Genomic DNA, 26,875 nt, shown 5'->3' on the forward strand with positions numbered 1-26,875 from the left:
GGAGATAACATCCCATTTCCCAATAACCAGTCTGAGAATTAATGACGTGGGACGCCTTCCAAGCCTGCAAGGCAGCTTCCGAGGTGATAAGAGGCCAGGATGAGCCACAGCAGTCAAGCAGCAGGGAGGAGGACCTGTCCAAATATATCCTGGCCCATCTTACAAATCCGTGGGTGCTCTTTTTGTCACCAGCCCTGTTTCATTAGACAGTCCTGACCCCAAACTAACCTATAAGGAGAGCAAGTATGCATATTAATTTAATCACACGTTGTTTTTAAAGAATGGCAGCTGTACGAGTGCCACAGAACAAAACCAATGTGTGAATCTGATGGGAACTGATGGTCGCTTAATAACTAGATGTGGATGCTGGTTCACATGAAATCTTGTACGTTGCTTTGGAGAAACTGGTAAGTACTGGTACTGAGGCATGCTTTCTCTGGCAGTGAAGGGAGAACATAGCCGCCAGGGCTAGTGGCTATAATAGTCTCATCCTCTACGAATTTGTCTAATCCTCTTCCAAAGCCATTCACGTTGGTGGCCATCACTACCTCTGCCTTTGAATAACGGGGGGATTTGGGGTTCCTTGTTGTTCCTATTTTTATTATGCATTCTGTATTCTTTATAAATTTTGACCAAACTGTGGGAGGCAGTGGAAGACAGGAGTGCCTGGTGTGCTCTGGTCCATAGGGTCCATGACTAAACGACTAAACAACAACAACAATTCTTTATATTTATGTTGTGAACCGCCCTGAGACCTGCAGGTATAGGGCGGTATACAAATAATAATAATGAAGATTATGATGATGTAAATTGTCCTGAGGTCTACAGATTATAGTAATAATAGTATTAAACAGTAATGCAGAAGACCACATGTGTAAATGTTCAGAAGCAGTGCTTTACACATGTCATGTGAACTGCTGAGCACTTCTGTCCAAGCTTGACCTTCCATCAAGAAGAGCTTGGCCAAGTGGATCTTCCACACGGGTTCTGCTCTTTTCATTTCCCTTGCCCTCCCCTCCCTCCTTTGTGCTTTGCAGGTGGGCAAATAGCACCTGCACACAGAGGGTGTGCATCCTTTTTAAAAACAGATAGACCACTGTAGCAGTAAGATAAGCTTAAGACGTGTTAGCGGTACCATTTTTCAACGTATTCGTCTGGTGTGCTGTCTCAAAAACCTCTTGACTAGATGTGGCCAGAGAACTTGGATCAGAAGGCCAAGCTAGACCTTACAAGGGGAGCCTGGGGGCTCCCAACCCACATTTCCCTCCCCTTGCTAAGGGCACAAGTGGTGCACAAACCTTCGCTGCCTGGTCCTCTTCTGTGCAGGCAGTGTCTATTTCTCCCCTTTCCAGCCAGGCTGTGAAAAGGGAAACAAGACCAGCTGATGGGAAGAAGGTAAGAAAAAGGCCTGGAACGGAGACGTACAGGAGGAAATAGGCAGCCATTCCTCTCATCTGCAGAGGGTTCCCCACATGTTCCATCAGCCCCCCGTTTTTGTTATCGTGGCCACTATGTAGTTCACAGAATCACAGAATAGTAATTTAGAAGGGACCCTGAGGGCCATCTAGTCCCCCCCCCTCCCTGCGATGCAGGAATCCTGTCCACTGCTATCCCTGGGTAGCCTTGAACACCAACCTTCTGGTTAACAGCCACATTACTCCAGGCAACTTCTAGTTCCACATTGAAATTTGGATTTGACTTGAGTTTCAGGTTCCTAGGGAGACAGGAAGCTGCCTTATACTGAGACAGACCATTGGTCTACTTCACTTAGCCTTGTCTACACTGACAGACTCTCCACAGCTTCAGGAAGTAATCCCTCCCAGTCCCACTTGGGGTTAATCCTGGGACCTTCCACATGAAGGCAATTGCTCTCCCTCTGAGCTACTGCCTTTCCTACCTGGTTTGCCTCATGCAAATTGCCCATTGCCCTTCTGGAGATGCTCAGGCATTGCATTGCAAAGGTCAGCCTGACAACCTCTTCCTTCAAAAGCAAATCCAGCTTACCAAGTTCATAAGGCCGGTTCTTTAAGTCGTTCGACGCTTGCAGAAAGCGAAGGCACCCAAAGCAAGTTCCCAGCTGAAATCAGGCTCCAGGCTAGTTGGAAAAGGCTTTATTGATAAATTACACTGATACCTATACATACAAACCATCTTCCCCCGTATCGCACCTTATCTGGTTGAGGAGCTGCCCATAAAACCAGGACGAGCAGCAGCTGTCTCGCTGGGCTCATCCCATGAAATTGTGCAAAGAGGGCTAACCTCAGCATTACTCAAGGTCTCATTCAGTGGCCTGGAAATGGGGAGCCAGAACCGGCAGGGTCTTTTGACCCACGTAGTGCAGCCCTGGGCCCAGCCTGGTCCCTCATGTCAGGGACGCTTTGGTCTCCAGCTTCTCAGTGCCCAAACGACAAGAGCTGTGCCCAGGAGACAGCGTCCACAATCCGTCATATAGGCTCAAGTGCAGGCAGCTCAGCCCGGACTGGAGCTGAGCAAGGGGGGGGGGAGGCATGTGTTTCGGTGCCAGCCGAGCCCAGAGCCTGGATAATTTGGGAAGAGGGGGGAGGTCCGATCCTTGGGGTTCTGCGAGTTTAAAAAAATTGGCCCAAAAGGGCCCCGAGAGACAAACCACGGGGATAAACCACTTTCAATGTTGCCCATCTGCGCTGTCAACTCAGTCTGCTGCCTCTTGCAGCGAGTGAGTGTGTGCAATTTCTCAGGGGCCGCTGGGGAACCTTCCGGCCCTGGTTCCGAGGGCGCCACCTGCTGGGCCCCCCTCCAGGTGCAAGAGCAGCCTCCTGCAATCTCAGTCCCTGGGTTGAAGGCCGGGCGTCGCACCACCCGCCTCCAGCTCAGTTCCTCGGTGCAGGCGGCTGGTTGATGATGACTTGGATGACAAAGTCCTTCTGGATCTTGGTCTCCTGCAGGCGGCTCCTGTCCGTCAGGAGCTTGCCCGAGAAAAACCAGCGCTGCCAGGCTGGCTCCAGTCCTTCCTGGGCGTACAGCTGCTTCTTCAGCTGCCCGATAGTGTCTGTCATGCTGGCGCTCAGGCGCAGGTCCTTGCCCGTGGAGAGGCGGACTTTGAGGGGGAATTCGCGCCGGGTGTTGGGCGTTGGCTCGGGGGGCTCCACGCCCTCCTCCTCGCTCCGCTCCATGATCAGGTTGACAGGGGGGGCCAGGCAGTAGACTGGAAGCTGGTAGCGGTTACCCAGTTCGTCATAGCACTCGGTGAGGGAGCCTGCAGGAGAAAGAAAGCGCCAGCAGGGGGCGTGAGAGGCTTACAGGGGGGAACGGAACCAAGTCTCTTCCCCTCAATTCTAAACCAAACTAAATGTAAGCTTTCCATTTCCTCTCCTTATTTAATTTATTTATATTTCCTTTTTTTCCTCTCCAAGGAGCTCAAGGTGGCCTACGTGGTTCTCCACCTCCTCATTCAATCTGCACAGCAACCATGTGAGGGAGGCTAGGCTGAGAGAAGAGACTGGGCCAAGCTCGCTCAGTGAGCTTCATGGCCAAGCGGGGATTTGAACCCTGGTCTCCCAGGTCCTAGTCCAACGCTCTAACCTTGCCCAGCCACCTATCACACCCCAGCTGCCAGTGAGCTGCCAGCAAGTTACTGAGCCCAATTCAAGATGTGAGTCCTGGTGTTCAAAGCCCTAAATGGCTTGGGAACCAAGTATTTAAAGGCGCATCTCCCGCAACATTAAGCACCCCAGGCCCTATGATTGGCAGGTGAGGCCCTGTAAGTCATACTAACTCTGGCTGCTGCCCAGTTGGTATTTTCACCCATGGCAGGGCCTTCTTGTTCGTGGCTCCCCATTTGTAGAACGCCCCTCCAGCATTAAGTGAATCTGTCTCCCTCATTATTGGCTTTCAGGAGAAATTTAAAACTTCCCTGTTTAATAATAATAATAATAATAATAATAATAATAATAATAATAATAATTTATTATTTATACCCCAGCCACTCTGGGCGGCTTCCAACAAAATATTAAAATACAATAGTCTGTTACACATTAAAAGCTTCCCTAAACAGGGCTGCCTTCAGATGTCATCTAAAAGTCTGGTAGTTGTTTTTCTCTTTGACATCTGGTGGGAGGGTGTTCCACAGGGCAGGTGCCACTACACAGGCATTTGATGGGTACTGGACATGACAACATTGAAAATAGTAGCTGTGAGGGTATGTGACTGCTTTTAAATGTGTTTAGACAGTTTTAAATTGTTTCAAAAAGTTGTGCATGTTTTTTCTGTTTTTAAGATTGTATTTTTTTAACATTTTGATGTTTGCCCCTTTGGGTGGAAGAGTAGGATACAATGTTAATAAATAAACAAATAAATGCTTCATCCATACGGAGACTAACACAGGGTAACAAGGATGAAGTTGGCACTTTTTCTCTTTCCTCCTGAAGGTGAAGTGGCAGGTACAGTGCAAAGCTGTCTCAGTTTGTTCAGGTCTTGGGAGAATGTTGTCCTTATTCCAGGAACAAATGTGTACAGAAGGGATCAAAGGAGCTCAAGAATCCTGGAAGTACCAGCTCTGAGGACACTTCATATATTTTGTGGCAGTAAACACATTTCTCACAGTGGAGACAAGAAGCAGGGAGGCATGGCCAATTATTACTTCCGTAAGTGTCTAACCTGCATAATATGCATGGCGATAAGCACACATTTGCTGCTATCTTGGGTTTGCAGGTGCACATGTGTGCTTGTACTGTGGCAGGCAGGCAAGGGGTTCAAACAGGGACTTCAGGCCCTAAAACAGGGATGGGAGAATCTCTGGCCCTCCAGCTCCCAGCTCCTATGAGCCCAGTCAACATGGCCAACAGTCATGCAAGGATTATGGGATTGCAGTCCAACGAACCTAGAGAGGAGCACCGATTGCCTATTCCAGCTTTATGATTTTTGCCTGGATAATTTTACACTCACAGCACAGGGCATGATTTCTACCTCTGGCAAGAGATAAGGCAGAAAGAACTAGCCCTGTGCCATTTCTTCTCTTGCCCCCTTCCCGCCCCGCATCACATACCGTGGGGCAAGGTCACTCCAGCACCGTCAATAATGGCCTGCGCTAGCCCGTGGTCATTCGCCTCCACTGCATAGGCAGCAGCCTTGAGCGCATCCCAGATCTCCTTGCGGCCCTCGAAGGCCGGTGCCGTGTCCCAGAACTCGTCCCGTTTGCTCCGCAGCTGCCCATCGGTCATGGGGTAGTCACTCTTCCACTTGGGACGGTCTTTCTTCAAAGGTTCATTGCGACCTGCAGAGGGAGAGGGAGGCTTCAAATGGGGGTGTCCCAAAGCAAGAGATTCACCCTAGCCAGACCCTTTCCTCTGCCAGCCATTGCCCCGCCCTTTCCACAGCCTGGCACGAGTCACGTAGCCACTGGCAGAGCTTTTCCTCCACGGCCACCGCCCTGACCGGAGCCTTAGGGAGTTTGTCACCCCAGGCAGTATTTATAGCACGGGGAATTAGCCAGGGAATAAGCCAGGGAGCTGGAGTCTGGTGAGTTGCAAGGCTGGCAAAGGATGAGCTACAGCAAGGCAGGGGCTCCTCTGAGTAAAGTTCAGTTCATCGGGGTTCTCTCCCTAATTGTGTCATGGATTATTGAGTGTCTTATTCAAGTTCTGCTCCTTTACCAGAGGCAGGATCCACGAGGCACCCCAAAACAAAGCCAGCAGGTGCATAGCTGCCGACAAAACACCCCTATACCTCCCTTCTAAAGGAAACTCGTTTTTCTTAACAGTGATTTAAAAGGGGGACATTTCAATACCTCCCACATCTCTCCTCAATCTCCCACTCCGAACAGGCACATTTCCTCCGTTTTTATCTCTGCACAAAATCTTGCATTCTCCATCTTAGCTTTGTTTTGGCCTTCCAAATATTTTCTAAATGTGTCATCCAAAAACTGTGCACGCAACCAAGTTGAGGAACAGCTAATACAAAGCAGGGAGCCTCACAATTTGAGTGGAAAGCTGTCTCGGGAAATAATAACTCAGCATTAAACAGAGAAGGCTATGAAACGTTTTCTTTTAATTGAGTATAGAACGGGAGGGGGCTAAAAGCCCCACAGAGGAGAGGACAAACTTTCTTTTTGCTCTCGATACACCACAGATCTGTGCCAAGAACACAAACTGATGAAATTTAATAGGATACATACGGAGCATAACACAGGAAAGATTGCAAGAATGTACATCTATAAAGAAGAGAGAACCTGCAGAAGAAGCATTGTGTGGATAGTCTTGGTGTGTGTGTGTACAGAATAACAAACTAAACATGAGCCACCTTTTGAGATGATTTGGCACAAAAAGCTAATGCCATGTCAGATATTAACAAACATATCCAAGCTCAGGAAGGTCATAACTGTTGCTCTGCAAAATAATACGGGGATTGCAACCTACTATTGGGGATAATGATGTGGCAAACAAGACCAACATTACAAGCCTAATTACTGGGCTAGATGTGAAATTGCCAGGAATGTTCTGGGCTACACAGGAAGGTGTTTGCTACACCCCTTGGAGCATGTTCCGAGAGGCAGGGACATCCCTTCCTTAGCTCATTTTCTGGGACAGTCCATCTTGCAGGCTTCCCACAGGCATCAGTTTGGCCACTGTGAAAACAGGATGCTAGACTACAAGAGCCATTGGTCTGATCCGGAAGGCTCATCTTATGTCCCCAAACTCCAACCCCCAAGGACCACTTTGAAATTGCTGAGGGTCACGGCACAGCACTTAAATTATTATTTTCGCCTATTGCAGCAAATGTGCTGTGCTAGATGCTGTATGGCTTCTATGGCTTCTTTTGGGTTGTATTCAATACTAGTCCTACTCACAGCAGACACACTGAAGTTAATGGACATGACTAACTCAGGTTTATTCATTTCAGTGGCTCAACTTTGAGTAAGACTTAGTTGAATGCAACCCTCTAGCCCAAATTCAATTAACCTGGTGTGCTAGCGGAAGCCAACCAAACGATCCCACGAGAATGATGGGGCTTTCCTTCCTCCTTCCATGGGCCCCCCTGCACCTCCCCTAAATCTGCTCTGGGGAATCAGAGGAAGGAAGAAGAGAGGGAAGATTATCCAGAAATGGTTGCACTGATGGGGGATAACAGTGCAATGTTGAAGGTTAATCTCTTATACGTAGCATTTTATTGTACAGTTGACTCTCAATTTATGCGGGGGTTACATTCTGGGGGATAGCGCATAAAGCCAAAATTGTGTATAGTCAAAACAACGTTTTAAACCATAAAAAGCACAGCGCAGCATTCTCCCTGCACCTCTGCAGTCTCTTCCAAGGCAGCTACAGACTCTCCCTGCACCTCTGAACGGCTCTCACAAGGTGTGTGCAATGGGAGGTGGGGTTGCCAAAGGTCCCCCCCCCCACTCTGCCGTCCCCCTGCCTTCTGGGATACAACCAGTTAAAGCTGGGATCGCACAAGTTAAATGCACATAAGCTGCGAGTCAACAGTATTTCAGTTAGAATTCCATGGAATTCAAAATATAATGCAGTAAAACAGTGATTCCCAGTTGGTGGTTTGTAACCCACCCATGGGATCCATGGCACCATTCACACAACAAAAACTACCATATAGATATCAACATTTTTAAAAGTCGGGGGTCAATGCTTTTGAAATACAGGGGGCCTGCAGTACTTAGCTAGTTGGGAACCACTGCAATAAAAAAGCAATAAGATACAATTAAAAATCAATGCCAATATTTTATGTGATGGGTGGGCCAGCTCCTGTCTCCAGCCCAAATCCACAGACACACCGTGAGCTCTCTGAATGAAGCTTGCAGACCGTGGACCACTGCTCTACAGACTTCCACAGCTCTCATGAGCAGAGGCACATAGCCCAAGGGTGGGTCTACACAGAAACCACAAATAAGAATACTACATTGGAGACTCAGGATATAACTGGCACTCTGCAAAACAACCCAGTGAATGTCACCCGCCACTGAGTATAATGCGGGGCCAAGGAGCACTAACATTAAGAGCGTAATTAGTGGGGGAGAGATGGAATTGTGACTCATGTTCTCTGCTTCAGAGTATGAGGGGACTATAGAAAGAACCTTTGAAAATGCCAAGTCACATGACAATCTCTCACATGGCAGTGCATTCAGACAAAGTCCCCAACTCAAGCGTGCCTCAGAGTCGGAGTCGTTGCTGTTGCTGTTGTTATTATTATTATATTTGCACCCACCTTTCTGGCTACAGTTGCCACTGTGGCTCACAAGTACAATCCCATTCTAAAGCTTTCTGATTTAATCATTCAAAGGAATGAGAGAATGGAGTGGGGCAGGACAGGAGGGTGAGAAAAGGAGAGGGGAACAGTTTAAAAAATGCAGAATTTTAAAATGCTGATTTTTATTTTTATTTTAAGGCAGTGTGGTATAGTGGTTAGAGCAGCCTTTCTCAACCTTAGTTCCCTGGATGTTGTTGGACTACAATTCCCATCATTCCTAGCCAGCATGGTCAGTGCTCAGGGATGATTGGAGTTGTGGTACAAGAACATCCGGGGACCCAAGGTTGAGAAAGGTTGGGTTAGAGTGTCGGACTAAGTCTTGGGAGATCTGGGTTCAGATCCCCACTTGGCCAGGAAGCTCACTGGGTGACTTTGGGCCAGTCGCTGCCTCTCTGCTTAACCTACCTCACAGGGTTGTTGTGGAGATTAACTGAGGAGGGGAGAACCTTGAGCTCCTCAGAGAAAAAAAGTGGGTTATAAAAGCTTTAATGGGGATGTTAATCCAGGAGCAGTAACTATATAACCTTTAGAAGACATCTGAAGCCAGCCTTGTACTGTATAGGGAAGCTGTTTAAGGTTTAATGTCTTATCTTGTTTTTATACATATTTTGGAAGCCCCCAAAGTGGCTGGGGCAACCCAGTCAGGTGGGCAGGGTACAAACAGACAAGACAATACTAAGCTGTATGGACCATTTGTCTGACTGAGTGTAAGACAGTATCCTATGTTCCTCATGCCTGCAATAGTGAGTTTCAGGGTTTCCCAAACTTGGGCCTCCAGCTGTTTTGGACTACAACTCCCATCATCCCTGACCACTGGTCCTGGTAGCTAGGGATGATGGGAGTTGTAGTCCCAAACAGCTGGAGACCAAAGTTTATGGATGACAAGACCAGGGGTCAAAGGCTGAGCACAATACAAGATCCAACTGAGCAGGCCTGCCTTGTCATGTCTTTAGGAGTCTTACACTCAGGGGTGAACAGTCAGACATCATGTCCATAATGGGTCCCAAGGAGCAGCAGGAAACGGATCTTAGATACAACCGGAGGGCAGCCCTGAGCAAGGTCTCCTGAGGTTTTCTTTGGCACAGGACCTCCGAAGAGCTGCAGCTCAAGTTGCAGAGCCCATGCTTTTCCTGCAGGAGGTCCCAGGTTCAGTCCCTTGCATCTGCAGGAAGGGCTGGGAAACATTCCTTGTCAAAGGGCCAAATTGCATGCAATGCCAAATGTATCACTTGGAAACAGTTTGTGGTTGTTGTTTTTTTTTTTTTTTAAGCAGGCACAAGGATTTTATCAGGACTGTAAAGTGCAAGAAGGCTCCTTCCCTCCCCACATTCCCAATGAACTCCCCCAAACATTGGTTGTTACTAGGCTAACAACAGTGGTGTGTGTGTGTGTGTGTGTGTGTGTGTGTTAACTGGGCTCAACCTCCCCACCCCTTGCACTGCGGTCCTGATGAAAACTAGGGCCCTGCACTAATATTAAATAAACAACAACCCTGACACGATTCCAAGTGACACATTTAGTGCCATGTGCAGTTTGGTCCTCAAATCCTGGAGAGTCGCTGCTAATCAGCCTTGGTAATTCTGAGCCAGATGGACCAAAGGTTTCATTTCACTGCATGGCTTCCTCTGCTTCCCAAGCAGCCCTCAGAATGCTGCTGCTTGCTGTAGACTTTGGTGTCCTTTTCACTGTAGATTTCAGCCTCCTTGCCATGTTCAGTCTGGAGATAGTGGAGGGAGAGGGGGAGATGTGCGGGAAGCAAGCACTCTGATCCAGCCCAACCCCACGAGATGCGGTGACTGGAATACCTGCCGCCAGGATGTAATTAACCAGCCACAATCTCTAGGGGTACTAGAGTTGGCCAGGAAGACATTGATTGGGGTAAGTAGCTGCAGTTTAATGGGAGCAGTGAGAAAGAGCAGTGCTTCAGTACCATTTGCAGGGGGGAAAAACCTGTATGGAGAGTTTGCTAGTCAATGACAACCCTGGAACAGGACAGAAAGTCACACACACTGCTGGGGGAAATGGCTGCCCTTGAATCCCAGAACGGTCAGCTAGCCACTAGCCTGGCTCCCAAGGAACAGGGAGTGAAATATAGAGCCATTCCCCTTCTTAGGAGCCTGTAATTCTCATGCAATATTCATAAGACCACTAAATAGCTGGGAAAGTAAAAGCTACCCCCTCCCATCCTGGGTAAAAGTGCCACGTTAGCAGTTTCCAAAGGGAGCAAGTCCTGCATGGATCCCATTGGGACAAAGTCAAATAGTGACTCTCTGCTCTCATCTCATTCCCAGCTGACTTCTCCCACCCACCACAAAAGCACCACAGCACAGAATCTGTAACCACTAGGTTACCAGGAAGTAAGCTGCTCATGGGTTGTGGGGTCACTATCTGCAGCAGAAGAGATCATAGAGACTAATTGTTTTGGAAAAATCAATGCAATATTGTTTGACTCTTATCTCGCAACAACCTCTCCTTGGTACTTGGAGGAAAGACGAACAATGAGGGCTGTGTATATTTCTGCACCAAGGAGGTTCAAATTCGGTGACCTGAATAAATTATGGAAATCATGCAAAATATGCACGTATTTTGCTTTTTGTGTGTGCGCATACTGTCTTCTGCTTCCAAGATCGAAACGTTCAAATGAGTTGGATCTGGGGAATGGTCAGACGCAAGGGAGATGGGAACAACACACCCAAGGGAAGACCCAAACACCTTCCTGTCCCTGTTCCCCACACCCGCCCCTGAGGCTGGAAGTCTTGCACAGGGTCCTCTGGCATCGAGGAATTCGCCCAACACTGCCCACGTGTCCCAGCTTTTGTTCACAGCCGTAACAGCAACAGATGTGTGGTTTTAACAGGAAAACGGAGAATTTATGGGTGCCAAATTCTGTGACGGATTCCATGAGTGCAAGCAAGATGAAATCATAGGCACACAGAGTAAACATCGTTTTCCAGACAATAATTCTCGCCCTGCCGCCAATGCTGTTGTGGCCCTTTCATCCCCCAGGAAAATGTCCTCCAGATTCAAGGGGTGCGCAGAGGGGAGGCCTCCCCACACCACTCGCCCCTCATGCATTTCACAGAGGTGCATTGCTCAGCGCTCTCTGTGGAGGAAGCAGAAGGCTAGCTTCCTGAGCTGACCCTGCCCAGGCTGGCTCTGCAAGGGGATTTAGCTTCAAGTCAGCTGTATAAGAAGCTTGTGCTGCAGGTTTAAGTCTAATTAGGGTGGGTAGATGAAGAGAAAAGCCAGGGGCAAGACATGTTCTCAGAAAGAGAGAACAAAGCTGGAAAAAGCAAGAGACAAGTCAAGTCCCAAACTTGGGTGGCCCTTCCCTTGTCCCCAAACATGGCCATTGCATCATTGAGGATGGCTCCACCGATACCTTACAGGTGGTAGCAACCTTTTATGGCTGCCCCGGATAGGAAGGGGGAGTTGCCATCACGACTAAGGGACCAGGATACTTTGGTTAGAGGTCCTTTACCTGCAGAAGAGGAGGAGGGGCACCTGAGGCAGGCCTGGCAATAGGGTTCCCACAGTCAAAAGGAGCTGTGGCTTATTTGCATACAAACTATTGTACTTGCGCCATTTTAATACGCAAATTGCTTTTTAAATGGCCTGGTGCCCGGAATTAAAGCTGAATTAAAACAAAAACCTGGACAGATGGCAAGTAAAAACAGGTCAGGCCTGTTTAAAATGAGTTATGTGGCATCTTTAGCAGACAACTTCTGCAATGAAGGATGGGGGAGCCAGCAAGGCCCCCTGCTGGAGCTAACTGAACCCCAAGGGCAAACAGTTTCCTTTATGCACCTAGTAATACAGGAGCAAAGGGAAATAACTTCTACTTGTGCTGCAAAATCAGAACTTATTTTGGCCACCTGCTTTCCACAGCAAGCCGCTGGCATTACCAGGCCATAGGTAGAGTCTCCTGGCTTCTCCCAGCCCCCAGCTAAGTTAAGCTTCTCAAGGAGATTAGCTTGGGAACAATTAGCTCAGTAGTAGGCAGAGGAAGAGGCAGGCAGCAGCCACCTCCATAGACAAGAGACACCATTCCTTTGGCTCCAGGCAACTTCAGCACACTGAAGAGGTACAAAGGCTGCTTTCAGAGCAGGCTGGGTCCCCATTGGACAACCCTGAGACAGCTTCTAGGTCTACCTGCCAATCAGGCACTGATCAGAACAACTCTGGCCATTCCGCCTGCTACTTTAAAAGACAGAAGGCAGTGAGAGTGTGCAGCTATGGTCCCTCTGCCCAGGAAGCACTGTCACTGCCTGGCACAGGCTCACTTGCTTTCTCCAAGCTCTTAAAGTGATAGGCAGCTTTGTGGTCCCTATCGGAAGGAACTTCAGGATTAAGAAAGGTTGGGTCTGCCCTTCTCTGGTTCAGAGAAGGACCTAGGAGACATCCAGTTTACTTCCAAACCCAGGACCCCTGCTTTGTCTTTCAGGAAGTCGGTGCTCAGCTCAAGAACCAGGCAGAAGGTGCACAGGAATCCATCTCAAACAACTGTTTTCAGCCTCCCAATCCATGATCAGAAAGCAGAGAGGGAAGTAGTGAGCGGCAACCACTACCAACCTTAGGTAGCAAGTGCAAAGCTGCTGCTATTTAATGACGCTGCCACCAAAGTCCAGCCAGTTCAGCCACAGGTCCTAGACACCTTACCCTGCTGCAAGATGTTCCTTTTGTGTTCTGTAGGTTTTTGCTCCCCCAAAATCCCACAAAAGCTCAAGACGGACCACTCATTCCTGACACTGCAGTTGTGTGTGGAAGGTGGTGTGAAATCTCCTTCCTCCTTTCTCCAAGTACCAGATTTGATGAGTCTGGGGAGAAAATATCCTGCCTGGGGTGTCTCCTCCTAGAAGGCACAAGGACACAGGAAACGGCTGCCTTATACAGTGTCACACTACTGGACCATCAAGCTCAGCATTGTCTGCTGGCTGTCCAGGGTTTCAGACAGAGAACAAACCCAGCCCTGTGTGGAGATGCCAGGGAATGGGACTTTCTAACATGCAAAAGAAGTGCTCAACCACTGAGTCATGGCTGTTGCAGCAACACTACAGAGAGGAGTGTATCCAAAGCCTTATTGTATCAGGTTACGGATCCGGCCAGCCAAATATTTCATCACCATTTCCAGCAGAAGTGCAAGTGCATAGGCACTACCCTCAACTTCTTGGGAACCTAGGGACTCTCAGGAAAAGCCTCGTCCCATCTGTGCCAGCAGCCATTTATTGGTTTTCTTTAATGAAATATTCGGGTCCTTTTCAAACCCAGGTGAAGAGACAACAAGATCTGCCCCCCCCCCCCGCATTACCTAACTTCCACTTGCAATCAGCCCTGTGGAGGCAACTATTATTATCTCATAATCATAAGAGCTGGGAGGCATCCGAGGAGATCAACAGACAACAGGTTTAAAAAACATGCTAAGGAATCGTCACTCTGCAGAACCTGTTGTACTGCGAAACTAACCACATTTTTTAAGAAGACTAGAGATGCTGCTAGGCCCAGCCAGGACTCGTGCAGTGTGGAAGGATCAAGTTCGCCAAGCTGATAACAGAAATTGCCAGTAGTGGGTCAGATTCTCTCTCTCTGTGCCCTGTAACAAGCTTCAATTCCCCACAGCGGAGCCTACTTGTCTATCACTATCAAGTCTCAAAGGAACTGGGGCTCCTTCACCAAGGCGCGAGGGCACTGACTGCAAACACACACATGCCCTTCGCACCAACTCCTGATCGGGTGTTTTCAGACAAGTGACACATTATCACATGCTGACCTGAATCTGCACCCCCCCCAAACTTCCCTCTCCCCAGCTTAAGTGGGGATGGGCTGCCTCCCACTCCCCAGCTGTCTCCCTCTTCACAGAACAATGGGCTGAGCTCCCCTCCTGCTCTGCCAAGCCTAACCTAAACGCCCCCCCCATCTCCAGTTCAATATATTTTCTTCTTTATTCCCCAGAAACACAATCTCTAGCTCTACCATCGGGAGCTCACCTGTACAGGCAGCACATGCACTGTGTTTGCAACATGCCAGAAGGGAATCACGCAAGATCTCTAATCTGCCATGTTTCAAACTCAGCACCCTCAAGCCTGACAGTCCTGCTTTATACCTAGAGCACCCCGGACTTACATTTGCACCTGGCCCAGTCATCTCTGTGGCAAACAAGACCAAAATTACGGACATAATTATAAGCTACAAAGAAAACATGTTGATTTCTGGGTTACTTGGGGGTATGATATTAAAATGGTTCATCCTGTTAGTGCAAAACAAATGATGGCATGTCTAACGTTACTCAGATTATGGGAGGGTGTGACCCCAAAGGCCGTGTGAAGGAGGGAGCCAAATGTAAAACGTATACGGTACATGACAGTCTTTAGGACTGTCTTAGGAAGCAATGGACTCTAATCATTAGACAAAGGAATCAGAAGGCAGGTTCAGTAGCTGACTGCAGAAGCAAGGTGTTCCTCTGTGGGTGAGGGGAAGCCAGGTTTCAAGTTGCTAGACTGGTTTTACCATGGCATTTAAAAAATGACTTCAGCTACCTTTTTGAGACAGGAAGGAACAGCTCATGACTTGATAAAGTGACTCTCCTACGCTAGCCTCACAAAGAAGAATTAAAACATTTGATCGTATATCAAGACAACCATTATATTAGATTTATGGAATCCCTGTGTGAAATGGCACACAGGAAAGAGACAAGCCACACTAAGTTCATGCTGGGGACACACACACACACACACACACACACACACACACACAGGCTGTTTTAAAAGTCTTTCTTCCTCTGTGCAGGTGAATCAAGAAACAAGTGTCACTGGGAAGAAATGAATGTTTGTGGTCTGTTGGACTAAGGATCTCGGGTCAGAAAATATTTAAATAGTCATGTACCTGCTATTGTAACCATAAAATGCACAAAACTGAGGCAAATTCTTACCAAATATGTAGGCAACAGCCACAAAAAGGACTCTTTGCTGCTTTTGCTACAATATAGACTGACCTGACTACCCCTCTGAAACTAAGCACTGGCAATGTGGGATATAAATCTCACTCTAAATCAGGCAAGCTGAAAAAAGAAGGAACCATGTAGCCAGTCTGAAAAAACATAAGACAACTTATGGTGGTCTTTCTGCCATTGCCTCTCCTGAGTCAGGTGGCATCTGTTTCAATGTAGGAATATGTGATTCTTAATTCCTTTGGAAACCAAGTACCCAGAAGCAAAACAGAGCAAACTGTTAAAGGGAATCTATACGTTCTGGATCCAACTGAAATATCTGAATCAGGAAAGTGACAGCACAGAATAGGAACCAGCTGTTTAACACCAAGGCTACAAAGATGTGGGCAGGACAGGGAGTAAGGAGAGGACAGGCAAGGCCGAGCTCAGGATTTATCCTCAGCCCAGTGGGCCATTATCATGCAAAATGCTCTCTACTGCTTCAGGGTGTACCATATATCATTGCCAAAACCCTCAAAGCCAATGTTAGGATCCCTTGTGGATGCCACTGGCAGAACCTAGGAAACTCTAGTTTCCTGGTGCTTGTGGTGATGGTTATTAGTTGAAAATCTTTAAAAGGGGTGTTAATAAATTCATGGCTTCTCACAGTCTACCAGTCGTGATGGCTGCTTACTACACCAGGATATAGTGCTTCTGGTTCCTCTGAACACCAGTTGCAGGGAAATGACAGTGGGAAAGGACTACAGTGGTACCTCGGGTTACATATGCTTCAGGTTACAGACTCCGCTAACCCAAAAATAGTACCTCAGGTTAAGAACTTTGCTTCAGGGTGAGAACAGAAACCGTGCTCCGGCGGCGCGGCGGCAGCAGGAGGCCCCATTAGCTAAAGTGGTGCTTCAGGTTAAGAACAGTTTCAGGTTAAGAACAGACCTCCGGAACGAATTAAGTACTTAACCCGAGATACCACTGTATTGTTCTCAAGTTCTTGTGGGATTCCTTCCCATAAGCATTGGTTGGCCAGTGTTGGAAACAGGATGCTGGGCTAAAGATGCCTTAGGTCTGACTTAGCAGGGCTCTTATTAGGTCCTTATGAAGGTAGAGACTGCATGTGATAACACACATTGAACGTTAATCCTCCTGCTATTCTTGAGCAGGCAATATTCCTGAGCTGAAAATATGCATAACAGCAATGGTTTCCATATAGCACGCTACTGTTTTCAAAATGCTTCAAGTGTGCCCTCACGCAGCATAGCAAGGAAACAAGAGAGCAATTCCTGCACCAAAAGCAGAAGGCAGGGAGAAAGCCCAGTGGACTTGAAGACTGGTGTGCAGCCTGCAATCAGTAACAGTCTGTTAGGCCCCGGTGAAGAGGTTTCACAGAGAAACATGGAGAGGGAGGGATGCTTTAGGAGCCTCATAAAACCAAAAACCACATGTGGCAAATATGGAAATGAGTTGGGTATGAAAGAGTTCCTGCCAGGACAAGGCAGAGAACCAGGTACAGAAGATGACGACTAAGCCTCAGGATCCCGAACATCTCTCCCTACAAGTGTTGTCTGTTTTGTGTGAATGCAGTAAATCGCAACTCCTCAACTGCCCATCCTTGGGAATCTGCCGGTGGGCAGGCACAGCTCCTTAGCAACACACATTAATAAGCACCCTGACAGGAACAGAGGAGGCTGGAATACTGCACATCCAGAAGTCATTTGGGGACAACACAGCATAAACGTAGCATCTGTGGTCACAGAAGGGGATACACATAGGGCATAAGCATTTTGTTTTTTGTGTTGCTGGAAGCAAGATGCTCCCATGCACTGTGTTAACCACAGCTCCGTCGTTTCTTGCCTGGACATGCCCTTCAGACACAGCTGTGCCCACTCTCTTTCTCCCTTCTGCCCTGCAAGAGCCCTTGGATGACAAATTGCCTGTGCACAAAAGAGGCATTCTGCAAGAAAACAGAAGGGATCAGCATTTTCTGAAGGGAACCACCACCAGGATTGGTAAATGCATGATGCATTAGCCAAGGACAGTCCTGCCCACTGAATTATGTTACATGGTGCTGGAAAATGTCAGAGTTGGCTGCGGGATCATCCAAGATTTTTCTTTCTTTAATGAGGCCATCCAGGACTTTTTGTTTAGAGAAAGGTAAGTGGGAGGTAACATAGAATTATGCACAGTGTGGAGAAGGTGGATGGAGAAAAGATTTTTCACCCTCTCTCACAAAACTAGAACTCATTGGCATACAATTAATATTGAAAGATTCAGGACAGAAAGTACTTCTTCAAGCAGCACATTGTTAAACGGTGGAACTCATTTCCGCAGGAGGCAGTGATGGTCACCAACTTGGATGGTTTTAAAGGAGGATAAGACAAATTCATGGAGGAGACGGTAAATGGATGGCTACTAGCCACAGTAACTAGGGACGCGGGTGGTGCTGTGGTGTAAACCACTGAGCCTTGGGCTTGCCGATCAGAAAGTCGGCAGTTCGAATCCCCGTGACGGGGTGAGCTCCGTTGCCCGGTCCCTGCTCCTGCCAACCTAGCAGTTCAAAAGCATGTCAAAGTGCAAGTAGATAAATAGGTACAGCTCTGGCAGGAAGGTAAACGGCGCTTACGTGCGCTGCTCTGGTTTCGCCAGAAGCGGCTTACTCATGCTGGCCACATAACCTGGAAGCTGTACGCCGGCTCCCTCAGCCAGTAAAGCGAGATGAGCACCACAACCCCAGAGTCGTTCATGACTGGACTTAATTGTCAGGGGTCCCTTTACCTTTACCTTTTTTAGCCAGAGTAACTAGGTAGCACCTCCTTTGCCAGGAGCAGTTAAGTCTCTGAATACCAGTTGTTGGGAACTGCAGGTGGGGTCGGGTGCTGGTGTGCTCGGGTCTTGCCAATGTGTTTCCCACAGTGATCTGTTTGGCACTGTGAGAACAGGATGCTGGATGGACTGTTGGCCTGATCTTGCAGGCTCTTCTTATGTTCTTATGAGCCATGATGGGTTATGTCGCAAAGGACATTTCTTTCCCTGAGAACTGTATTCTGGTTTCGACTGGGCAAAGCCAGAAAAGCCTCCCAGCACCAGCCTTGCAAAATTGACTCCAGGGCCCAAACAGCAGAAGAAAGAAAGAAGTCTGCTGAAAAAGCCACATTAGCTGAAGTCATGTTGGCACGGCTCTTCCTGTGCACTCTAGGGAAGTGCCACATGGTGCAGAAGAGGGGAGGGTTACAAATACAATGAACAGGCAGTGGCGCGCCAGCCTGTCAGCAAATAAGGACCCCAGCTTTGTGAGTCAGCTAGGCTAACCAAACACAGCTCAGGATATGGCCCCAAAACAGTTGAGCAGACAGGAGAATTCTACTGGGTGCAGTTTCTCTCAGCTCTGCAATGTGACAAGCTGTAGCCATCAACATTTCCTCCTCTACATTTTGATCTGGTCAACACAGAAGGGGCTCAGCTGCAGACAATCTTGTCTTTCACCAACACAGAGGATGCAGCAGGACAGGAATGAATCACAAGGCAGGGGGCATTGAAATAAGATACCCTAAATCTGCCCCTTTAAATTGACAGCCTGTGCACATCTGTTCTCTGACATTCTGAAGGCCACTGGCGATGCCACACCCTCAAGCAGCAGTAAGTGTAAACTTAGGCTCCCAGGTGTGAATTCTTGCCTAGGCTGCTCTGCAGGGAGGCATCTGGGCAACACCTTCTGAGCTAAGCAAACAATCAGGCCTGGGAGCTGGGGGCTGGGCACAGATTATAGCCTGCCAGAGGAACTGTTGCATGCAGGTAACAGGACTAGCTTACTGAAAACCTGAACCATGCCAAGGAAGAAAGAGGGTGGGAGACGCACAGCTTCCAACCTTGCAAGATGCTCTTGTAGTAACAGAGACAGACAGGGTGGGACTTCCACTAAATAACCAAGGGGTTAAAATCTGTCCCGTGGGACACAAAGATAACCAGGACCATGGGCCTGCACCCATCCTTCAACTAAACCAGGCAATAAATCCAAACCAAATCTCAATCCAAACACGGAATTTAATCACACAAATGAAAAAGGGCAGGAGGCAGACAGTAATCCAGAATACCTGCTTACCCAGGGGCTGGGCCCTATCAGAACACATTGGTCAGCTCACACTATGTTGGTACCAGTATCATAATTTCAGCCAGTTCGGAAAAACTTCCCAGTCTACTAATCCATTGTCTTACCCCAGCATGGCTGGTAGGGTCATTACAGTGCCATTTATTCTAAAATACTGTACCACCATAGCATAGTTCAGTACAGGCACCCCCCTCATTTATGTGTGGGTTACGTTCTGGGCCCTCGTGTGCATAAGTGAAATCGCATAAAGTGGGGAGCACCCTCTAAACAACCTCTCTGCCACTCTTTCTTCAATTCATACCAGAAATATCCACAACTAGAATTGAAGCTCTAGGACTGGCAGGAGGCTGGAGGACATGCGGGAAAGCAGCTGCTGCTGTGCTACTCCACACATCAGCTGTTAGGTGGGGAGGTTGAGCAGTGTAAACAAAGCGCCACTGCACCTCCCGTCTCTTTGGGGCTTCCTCCGCCTTCACTGTCGTCCTTTTCAGGCTCCAGGGAGGGTTCCTCATGAGCCACGAGGACTCTCCAGCTCTCTCACCATTTCCAAGTTTGAATTGAACGATTTAATTATTTCCCGGCACCACACGTATATGCGGTTGCACGCGAGTCAATCACATGTACAGTGGTACCTCAGGTTAAGTACTTAATTTGTTCTGGAGGTCTGTACTTAACCTGAAACTGTTCTTAACCTGAAGCACCACTTTAGCTAATGGGGCCTTCCGCTGCGCCGCCAGAACACAATTTCTGTTCTCATCCTGAAGCAAAGTTCTTAACCTGAAGAACTATTTCCTGGTTCGCGGAGTCTGTAACCTGAAGTGTATGTAACCCGAGGTGCCACTGTATTTAACATTCTAGCGTTCCCTTACCTTAGAAACCACAAGTCCCTCTTTCTCAAAAGCCCAGGATGGCTCAACAAATCTGACTCAGCACCCACATGGTATCACGTGAAAGACCATCTCGCCACAGAAGAGCAGTTTGGTCTCACGTAGGACGTTTGCAGTCCACAGAACCCAACAGATTCCAAGGTCTCGGCAAACAATCAAGCCAGGCAAGCCTCATTGTGACATCAGAGTAGGGAAGCCAACAGCCGCCAAGGCAGGTACGACCTCCTGGACTGCACAGGTCAACTCCCTGCCTACCTACAACATCAAAGCAAATCAGTCAATAACATTAACAGAGGCAGGGCAAGCAGGGCCCAGCAAAAAGAAAGAGACTCCACAGCAATAGGCTTGTGGTGACAGAAGGCAGAATTCTCATCAAGGAAGGTGGTGGTGGTGGTGGTGGTCTCTTCAAGCAGGGATTAGACCTGGTGGCCTATAAGCCCGCCTCTTCTCCAGCCCTATGATTCTCTGAAGTCCTCTCTCCCTCTACATTTGATATCCAACCCCCCTGCTTGTTCTTTATGGATCAGATGCAGTCAGCCTCCTCTTTGAGAAGGTGTAACTTACAAGTGTTGCTCTCAGCCCACTTACCCAGCCCTCCCCATTTCCTGTTTCCCTTTCTCTGCCTCCTACAAAACAGTAATTATTGCAGGGAGCAACACGCAGGCAGTTGCAATCCGTGGCTGCATGAGCAGAGCAAAGGCATGAGTCAGTCCTGCAGTCCCTTGGTGGGGCCAGTTTCTGATTATGATAGGGTGTACTCGGAGAAAGAAGCATGCCAGGCAACTGCACATTGCACAACACCCAAACCAGCTGATGAGTTTCTTCCAGGATAGGTTCACACGCTACACTTGCGTGGCATATGTAGGAATCATTTCAGTGACGTCATGGGCATGCATGGGCAAATTGAATGTGTAAATTGGTAACATATGGGCCCGACTCATCAAAAGACCTGTGAAAACCAGAATTCCCAAACCACCATGGGATTTCATAGGCCTATCAGTAAAGCAGGTCCATGTGTTAGCAATTTGCATATTATGTTTACCCATGCATGCAGACACAAGAAACAACCCTGAAGCTGCAAGAACATAGTGTCCAAAACAGCCTGAGCCTCAGAGAGTTTGGATAGGGAAACTGAAGTATCATTCCACCCAGCCCATTGTTGGGATGAAGTGCAGTGACTTATAGTAACGGACCCATAATTTAGGACCGGAAGCCAAGATAATAGCCTTTAAGTTGACACTATGTCATAATTGGAGGCAAAAAGTCATTCTTGTGCTGGAGTTCAGCAATGGTATCAGTGCTCCAACTTACAGTATTTTCATAGTTCCATGGGATCTTCAATGCCCTTAACCCAATCAGGGCTTTTTCCTTTTTATTTTTCTCTAGTGAAAGAAGTGTCCTTCTGTAAGAGCTTGCCTTTGTTGGTCTCTAAGCTTCTGGTGCAACTCACACCCCCAAATCTTTTTAAAGTCCACACTTGCTTAGTCCAGAACTCAGCAGATCCCATCAGCCAAAACGCTTGCATTGCACTTGACTGCACAGTTTCCAGTTCACACTCTTGGATGAGTAGATCAGGGACATGTTTTTGCTGTTTCTTGAAGACTCAGCTCAGCTCACACTGCCTGCGTTTGCAAAATGCCAGCAATACATCACCAGGAGTGCCAGCCCAACTTTTCATAAGCACTTCAGGTAAACACCACCACAAAGCCTCAGAGCAGCTCAAGATTTCTGCGGCAGGCAGATAGCCTGCTCCCTAACGAACACAATTTTATGCATTTTCGCTTCAAAGCAAGTCCCGATGTGTGCTCAATATGGATTACTCCCTGGTAAGAGTGGGTAGGACTGCAGCCCAACAAAAGCAGGAGTCCGACATGCTTGTAAAAACAGTTAAAAGGACTAAATGCATTAGGGTAAACTTTATTCGTTTTGAGTAGTGTATCCTTTCCCAGAAGATCCTGCTTCTTGGTGCCAGCTCCCTGCTGTATAAGATATTAGACTAACAAAATCTTAAATCCCTTTCCCAGCATGGAACTAAGTATTAAGTCAAGGCACTGCTCCATCAAGTTCACTATTGTCTACACTTACTGTCAGATGTTCTCCAGGATTTCATGCAGAGGGCTTTCCCAGCTCTTTGTGGAGATAGCAGGGATTGATCCTGGGACCTTCTACATGCAAAACATGAGCTCTACAAGGAAGCTAGTGTTTCCTGTTTCTCACAACCCAGCCCAACAGCAATAGAGATTCCAGCCAGTGCTCCCCACAAGCAAAAGCTAGGCATTCCTGCCCAGAGCGATTTGCCAAGAAAGACTTACAAACTGTGCCAAGTGTTTACTTTTGGTTTTAAAGTACATGCTCAGGACTTCCAAAAAATAAATTCCAGAAGTGTAGTTGGAAGCATTTAGGTCAGTAGCACCTATATATATATATATATTTAAAGTGCCATGGCACTTTCAAGACTAGTTTATTGTGCTTTCATAGACAACAGCTTCCTATACCCGAGGCATGAAGTGAGCACTTCAAGTATCATATAAAGCAGGGTGTCAAGTATAAACCTTCGTGCCACACAGTGAAATAGCCACTATGGTGCCAAAGCATTTCAGTGTTTCTGCCAAGGAGTCCTATTAGCCCAATCTCTATTAGAGTGGGTAAAGTTCTCCAGTGGGAACATGCAGAGATGCATACCCTGTTCAGACCACCATGGACTATAGAGCAGAGCAGACAGTGTGTGCTGCTGGTGGGGTCCGGTCTCGGTGTATGTGCAGGGCTCAGCAAAGTTAAATCCAGTCTCACGGCATCGTGGAGGGACACCTCGGGACACAATTCTTTGTGAAATCAGAGTAGCAACTGCAGAGTGGCTGCCTGGGAGCCCCTAAACAACACCTCCCAAAATACCCATTTATAGGAAGCATGTGAGGAGGTGTCACCTATCACTTTGGCAGTGCAAGCGCATGGTTTTAATCAGGGCTCTAGCACCACCAATAATCTGCAAGTTTATGAAAAACCATAATCAACCCGAAGCAGCCGTACACAGAGACTGTACCTTAGATGCTCTCATGTCCACAAAGGCCTCTCTCTTGCTGAGAAGTCGACTGTTCTGTCTCCAGAAACCCTGCATCAATGTGTGTGTGCACCGCCGCCGATGCCAAATACTGCTGATGAGCTTGTTGGGTTAAAGCGGTTTCTGCTATTGATCCAACTAATGCAGCTCCAGCAGAGTGAGACTGATCTGAGCCGTCTGGGGTGGGAACCAATTGTGCTCTTGACTGACCTGGACTAAGAAAAGTCAGGGCAGGTCTTGCGCACATGGGCACACACCACACAGGGTCACATGCACAGACTCAGGCAGCAAAGCCTAAGCTAGCTCAATTCTTATCATTTTGCAGGAGACTTAGCAGGGAGGGCCCTTGAACCTGGAAATGGACATGAATTTCTGCACCTAGGTACAGAGAAGGCTGCAATCTCTCTGGCAGCAAATGTGGCCTTAGCACATGCTGTGAAGGTATCTGTCCTGGAGCCCACACATGGACCAGAGTACCTGATGATGGTTTGCAGGACAAGTTTCCAATCAAGCAGGGGCAAAGGAAATGTTCTTGCTAGGACCTAGCCACACATCTATGCACACTGTATCATTTGGATTTTATATTGTTCTTTTATTTTTCTATGGCTTACAATGCATCTTCCGCAACAACACACAAAGCTGCATAAAAGTGCTTTTAGTAAATCTGCAATAATAAATAAAATTACTCTGATTTGAAACCTGAGGTGGCAGCCCACTGACCTCAGAGCAGCCCCAAGCCCAAACTTGTACTTCTGAGCCAGTGGGGAAACAGTAGTTTGCACTTCCAACCTATCTGGTGAGACGGGCCGGACTGGCTCTTACATAAATCCGGTAGGCGAGTTTCTGGGACATCCCACACACTCTTCCTAAACACGGAGTTAAGGGATCAGTAGAAACCCAAATTGCTCCAGGGAGCCTTACTCCACCAATACTAACACACATCCCACACGCTCCTCCAAGGAAGTACAGACCACCCAGTAGATTCAGGTCATTTAAAAATCGCCCCAAACCAAATCTTCCCATCGCTAACAGGAGGGGAAGCACATAGACTACCGTCCGCTCCACTATGCCCTCATCCGGGCCCAATCCTGAAAGATCCGATGCCCACTCAAGACAATCAGAGTGGCACCCTATTCCCAGTCTTGACAGTGGTCTCGGTGCCCGATTATGGTGGGAGTTGGGAGTGGGGGATCTGAGACAAGTTAATTCTCCAGCAAAGGGCCCCCAGGGGAGTGTTTGCAAGGGCCCAACCCCGGTTGTGTTTCCAGCGGCCCAGATTCCCTTGCCCGTTCGGGCTGCCACGGCACCGAGAGGGTGCCTGACCGGCGGCGCTCACCTGCTCGCTTGCGCGGGTGCCCCGGGGTGGTCGGCCGCTCTCGGTGTTGCCTCCCCACGCAGCTGCCCATGGCGACAACCCCAGGCTGCGATTGCGATGGATCTACCCGCCTGAGCCCGGCTCCGGGCTCTGCCGCTCCGCATGGAGCCGGATCCCCAATCCGCCCTCCGGACGAGCACGCAAACTTTGTGCGGCGCGGCTGCCGCCTCCGCCTCCCTCCAGACGAGGCTTTGGAGTCTTGCGGAACGGGAGGCGCCGATTAAGGTCTGCTGCCCTCTCAGGTTGGATCCAGCCCAGGCCGGCCCAGCGGCTCCAATGCCTGCCTCCGCCGTCGTCGCTGCAGCCGCTACTCCGCGAAGAGCTGGGGATCTGAGCCGGGGAGGATCCCCCGGCCCTGGGAGACACTTCGCGCTCCTCCTCCTTCTCCAGGTGAGCATGTGACTCGGCGGCAGGAGCCCGGCCTCCACTCCGCCCTCTCTCTGCCAGCCCCAGGAAGAGGATCGTCCGTGACCCGGGCTACCACTCTGCAGGGGGCGGGGGCGGGAGAAAGCGAGCAGAGCCAGCGCCCCCGACAGCGGGAGCCGGCCTGGGCTCGTAGCGGGCGGCTGCTAGCCGTCGCCCCCCGTTCACTTGCTCCTCAGTCGCCTCCTAAAACTCTCACGAGGCGCGACCTCCAGGCCCAGTTTAGGGCAGCCAGCTTTGTAATGTTTTATTTTGAAATCTTTTAAGATAATATTTTAGTTTTCTGTTAATTATGTTGCTTTGACTGTATACTCTATATCTGACTTTCTTCAGATTGTTTTATTGATGTTTTAATATTCTGTAAACCGCTGAGATTTTTTTTTTAAATATAAAGTGGTATAGAAATGAAATTAATAATCATAATAATAATTTGCAAAGGCTGGCTCTTTATATGCCAACAAATGCTAGAGCAGTCGGACGGCCCTGCTGGGGTTCGCATTCCAAAGTCCTGTTACCTTGCAGAGGAGCCGGCTTGCCCAGCAATAATCTGTAACAGGCGATGTTGTTGTACTGAACGGGAGTTGGATTTAGCAAGACTGACATGGCAGTCTACCCTGTGGGCAGTGGAAGAGCCTTGCCTTTGCCCTGGGTGCATAGGACTCCCTTTCAAAACATGAAAGGGAGCCACCTTCCTTCCTTCCAATCCCTTGGTTTTTTGTTTTTGTTTTTAAAAATACCCGCCTTTTTCATGAAGCTTTTCAACCCTCAGCCTTCAGCCCCCTATTTACTATGATGGGGCTGGGGAAATACTTTGGTCAAGGGTGCGCCTTTACTTTTATTACTCTGTAAAGCAGCGTGTTATATTGATGTACATATTAACGATAATTTAGTACAGTATTAGTTGAACAATTTAGATAGCTACAGCCTGGCGGGGGAGAGGTTCTCTGTATCTGCTTTTGAGGAGGAGTGATGATGGAACTAATGCTCTCTCAGACCTGTCAGTCTTAGGCCTTGATTATCACTGGGAAGCCAGCTTAGTGCCGCAGAGGTGTCCACTGGGAAAGCTGACCATGGTTATATAATAATGCTGGATGCTATGAAGACAGGACTTTGCAAGTTCAGGATTTTGTTCTGATCTCTGGTGTCAATTACCATTCTGGCCAACCCCAAATGGGGTCACACACATTCAAATCCAGGTGTCGCTTTCTCAGGCTGTTAGTCCCATTAAGAGTGTTGGATATGTCATTACTATCCTACTTCTTCCATTATATCTCTTATCTCATAACTATTCCTTTGAAGGTAACGCTGCGTTGGTAAGTGGTGCAGCTAGGTAATTTTAGACCTTTTAGACTTAATGACCTTTCTGAAGTATGTGTGAGTTGTGTGTGTGGTTTAGATAGTTGTCTGTATACCTCAATTGAAGTACACAATTAACATGCCTCTTCTCACCCCAACTGTTATCAGTGCCTTACAACTGCTATGATGTTGAAGCAAAAGAGAGAAAACTTTGCTAATCCAGATACTAAAGAAATTTAAAAAGAGCATGCAGACTTTTGCTTTTTGAAAACTTGAGCACTTAAATCATAGCACCATCATAACTATAGGAATAGTGTTGCCCTGATGCAGAATACATTTGCTTGGGAATAAGCACTGTTTTGTTGTAGAAAAGGATAATGTATTTTAAAAGAAGAAGAAGAAGAAGAAGAGTTTGGATTTGATATCCCGCCTTTCACTCCCCTTCAGGAGTCTCAAAGCGGCTAACATTCTCCTTTCCCTTCCTCCCCCACAACAAACACAAATGTCCTTATTTATTTAAAATCTTTACATGCTGTTTTTAATTTGAAACCACAAGATGGTG

At 48.1% G+C, this 26,875-nt stretch overlaps 1 protein-coding gene across 2 annotated transcripts; it reads right to left on the minus strand.

Annotated features, from left to right (window-relative positions):
- Nucleotides 1-2,096: 2,096 nt before the first annotated feature.
- Nucleotides 2,097-24,947, minus strand: UBTD1 (ubiquitin domain containing 1). 2 transcript variants are annotated; one of them, XM_081192378.1, is made up of 3 exons: nt 24,556-24,947; nt 5,024-5,251; nt 2,097-3,235 (listed from the first exon to the last, which is right to left on the minus strand). In XM_081192378.1, the coding sequence occupies exons 1-3, from the start codon at nt 24,623-24,625 to the stop codon at nt 2,850-2,852; spliced, it is 684 nt and encodes a 227-aa protein (XP_081048504.1). In that variant the 5' UTR covers nt 24,626-24,947; the 3' UTR covers nt 2,097-2,849. The 2 variants fall into 2 exon arrangements, with proteins under 2 accessions (XP_081048504.1, XP_081048505.1); XM_081192379.1 differs by lacking the exon at nt 24,556-24,947 and adding an exon at nt 20,144-20,292.
- Nucleotides 24,948-26,875: the final 1,928 nt, after the last annotated feature.

Source organism: Podarcis bocagei (assembly GCF_964188305.1).
Source record: "Podarcis bocagei genome assembly, chromosome: 4".
In the NCBI taxonomy this organism is placed as follows: domain Eukaryota; kingdom Metazoa; phylum Chordata; class Lepidosauria; order Squamata; family Lacertidae; genus Podarcis; species Podarcis bocagei.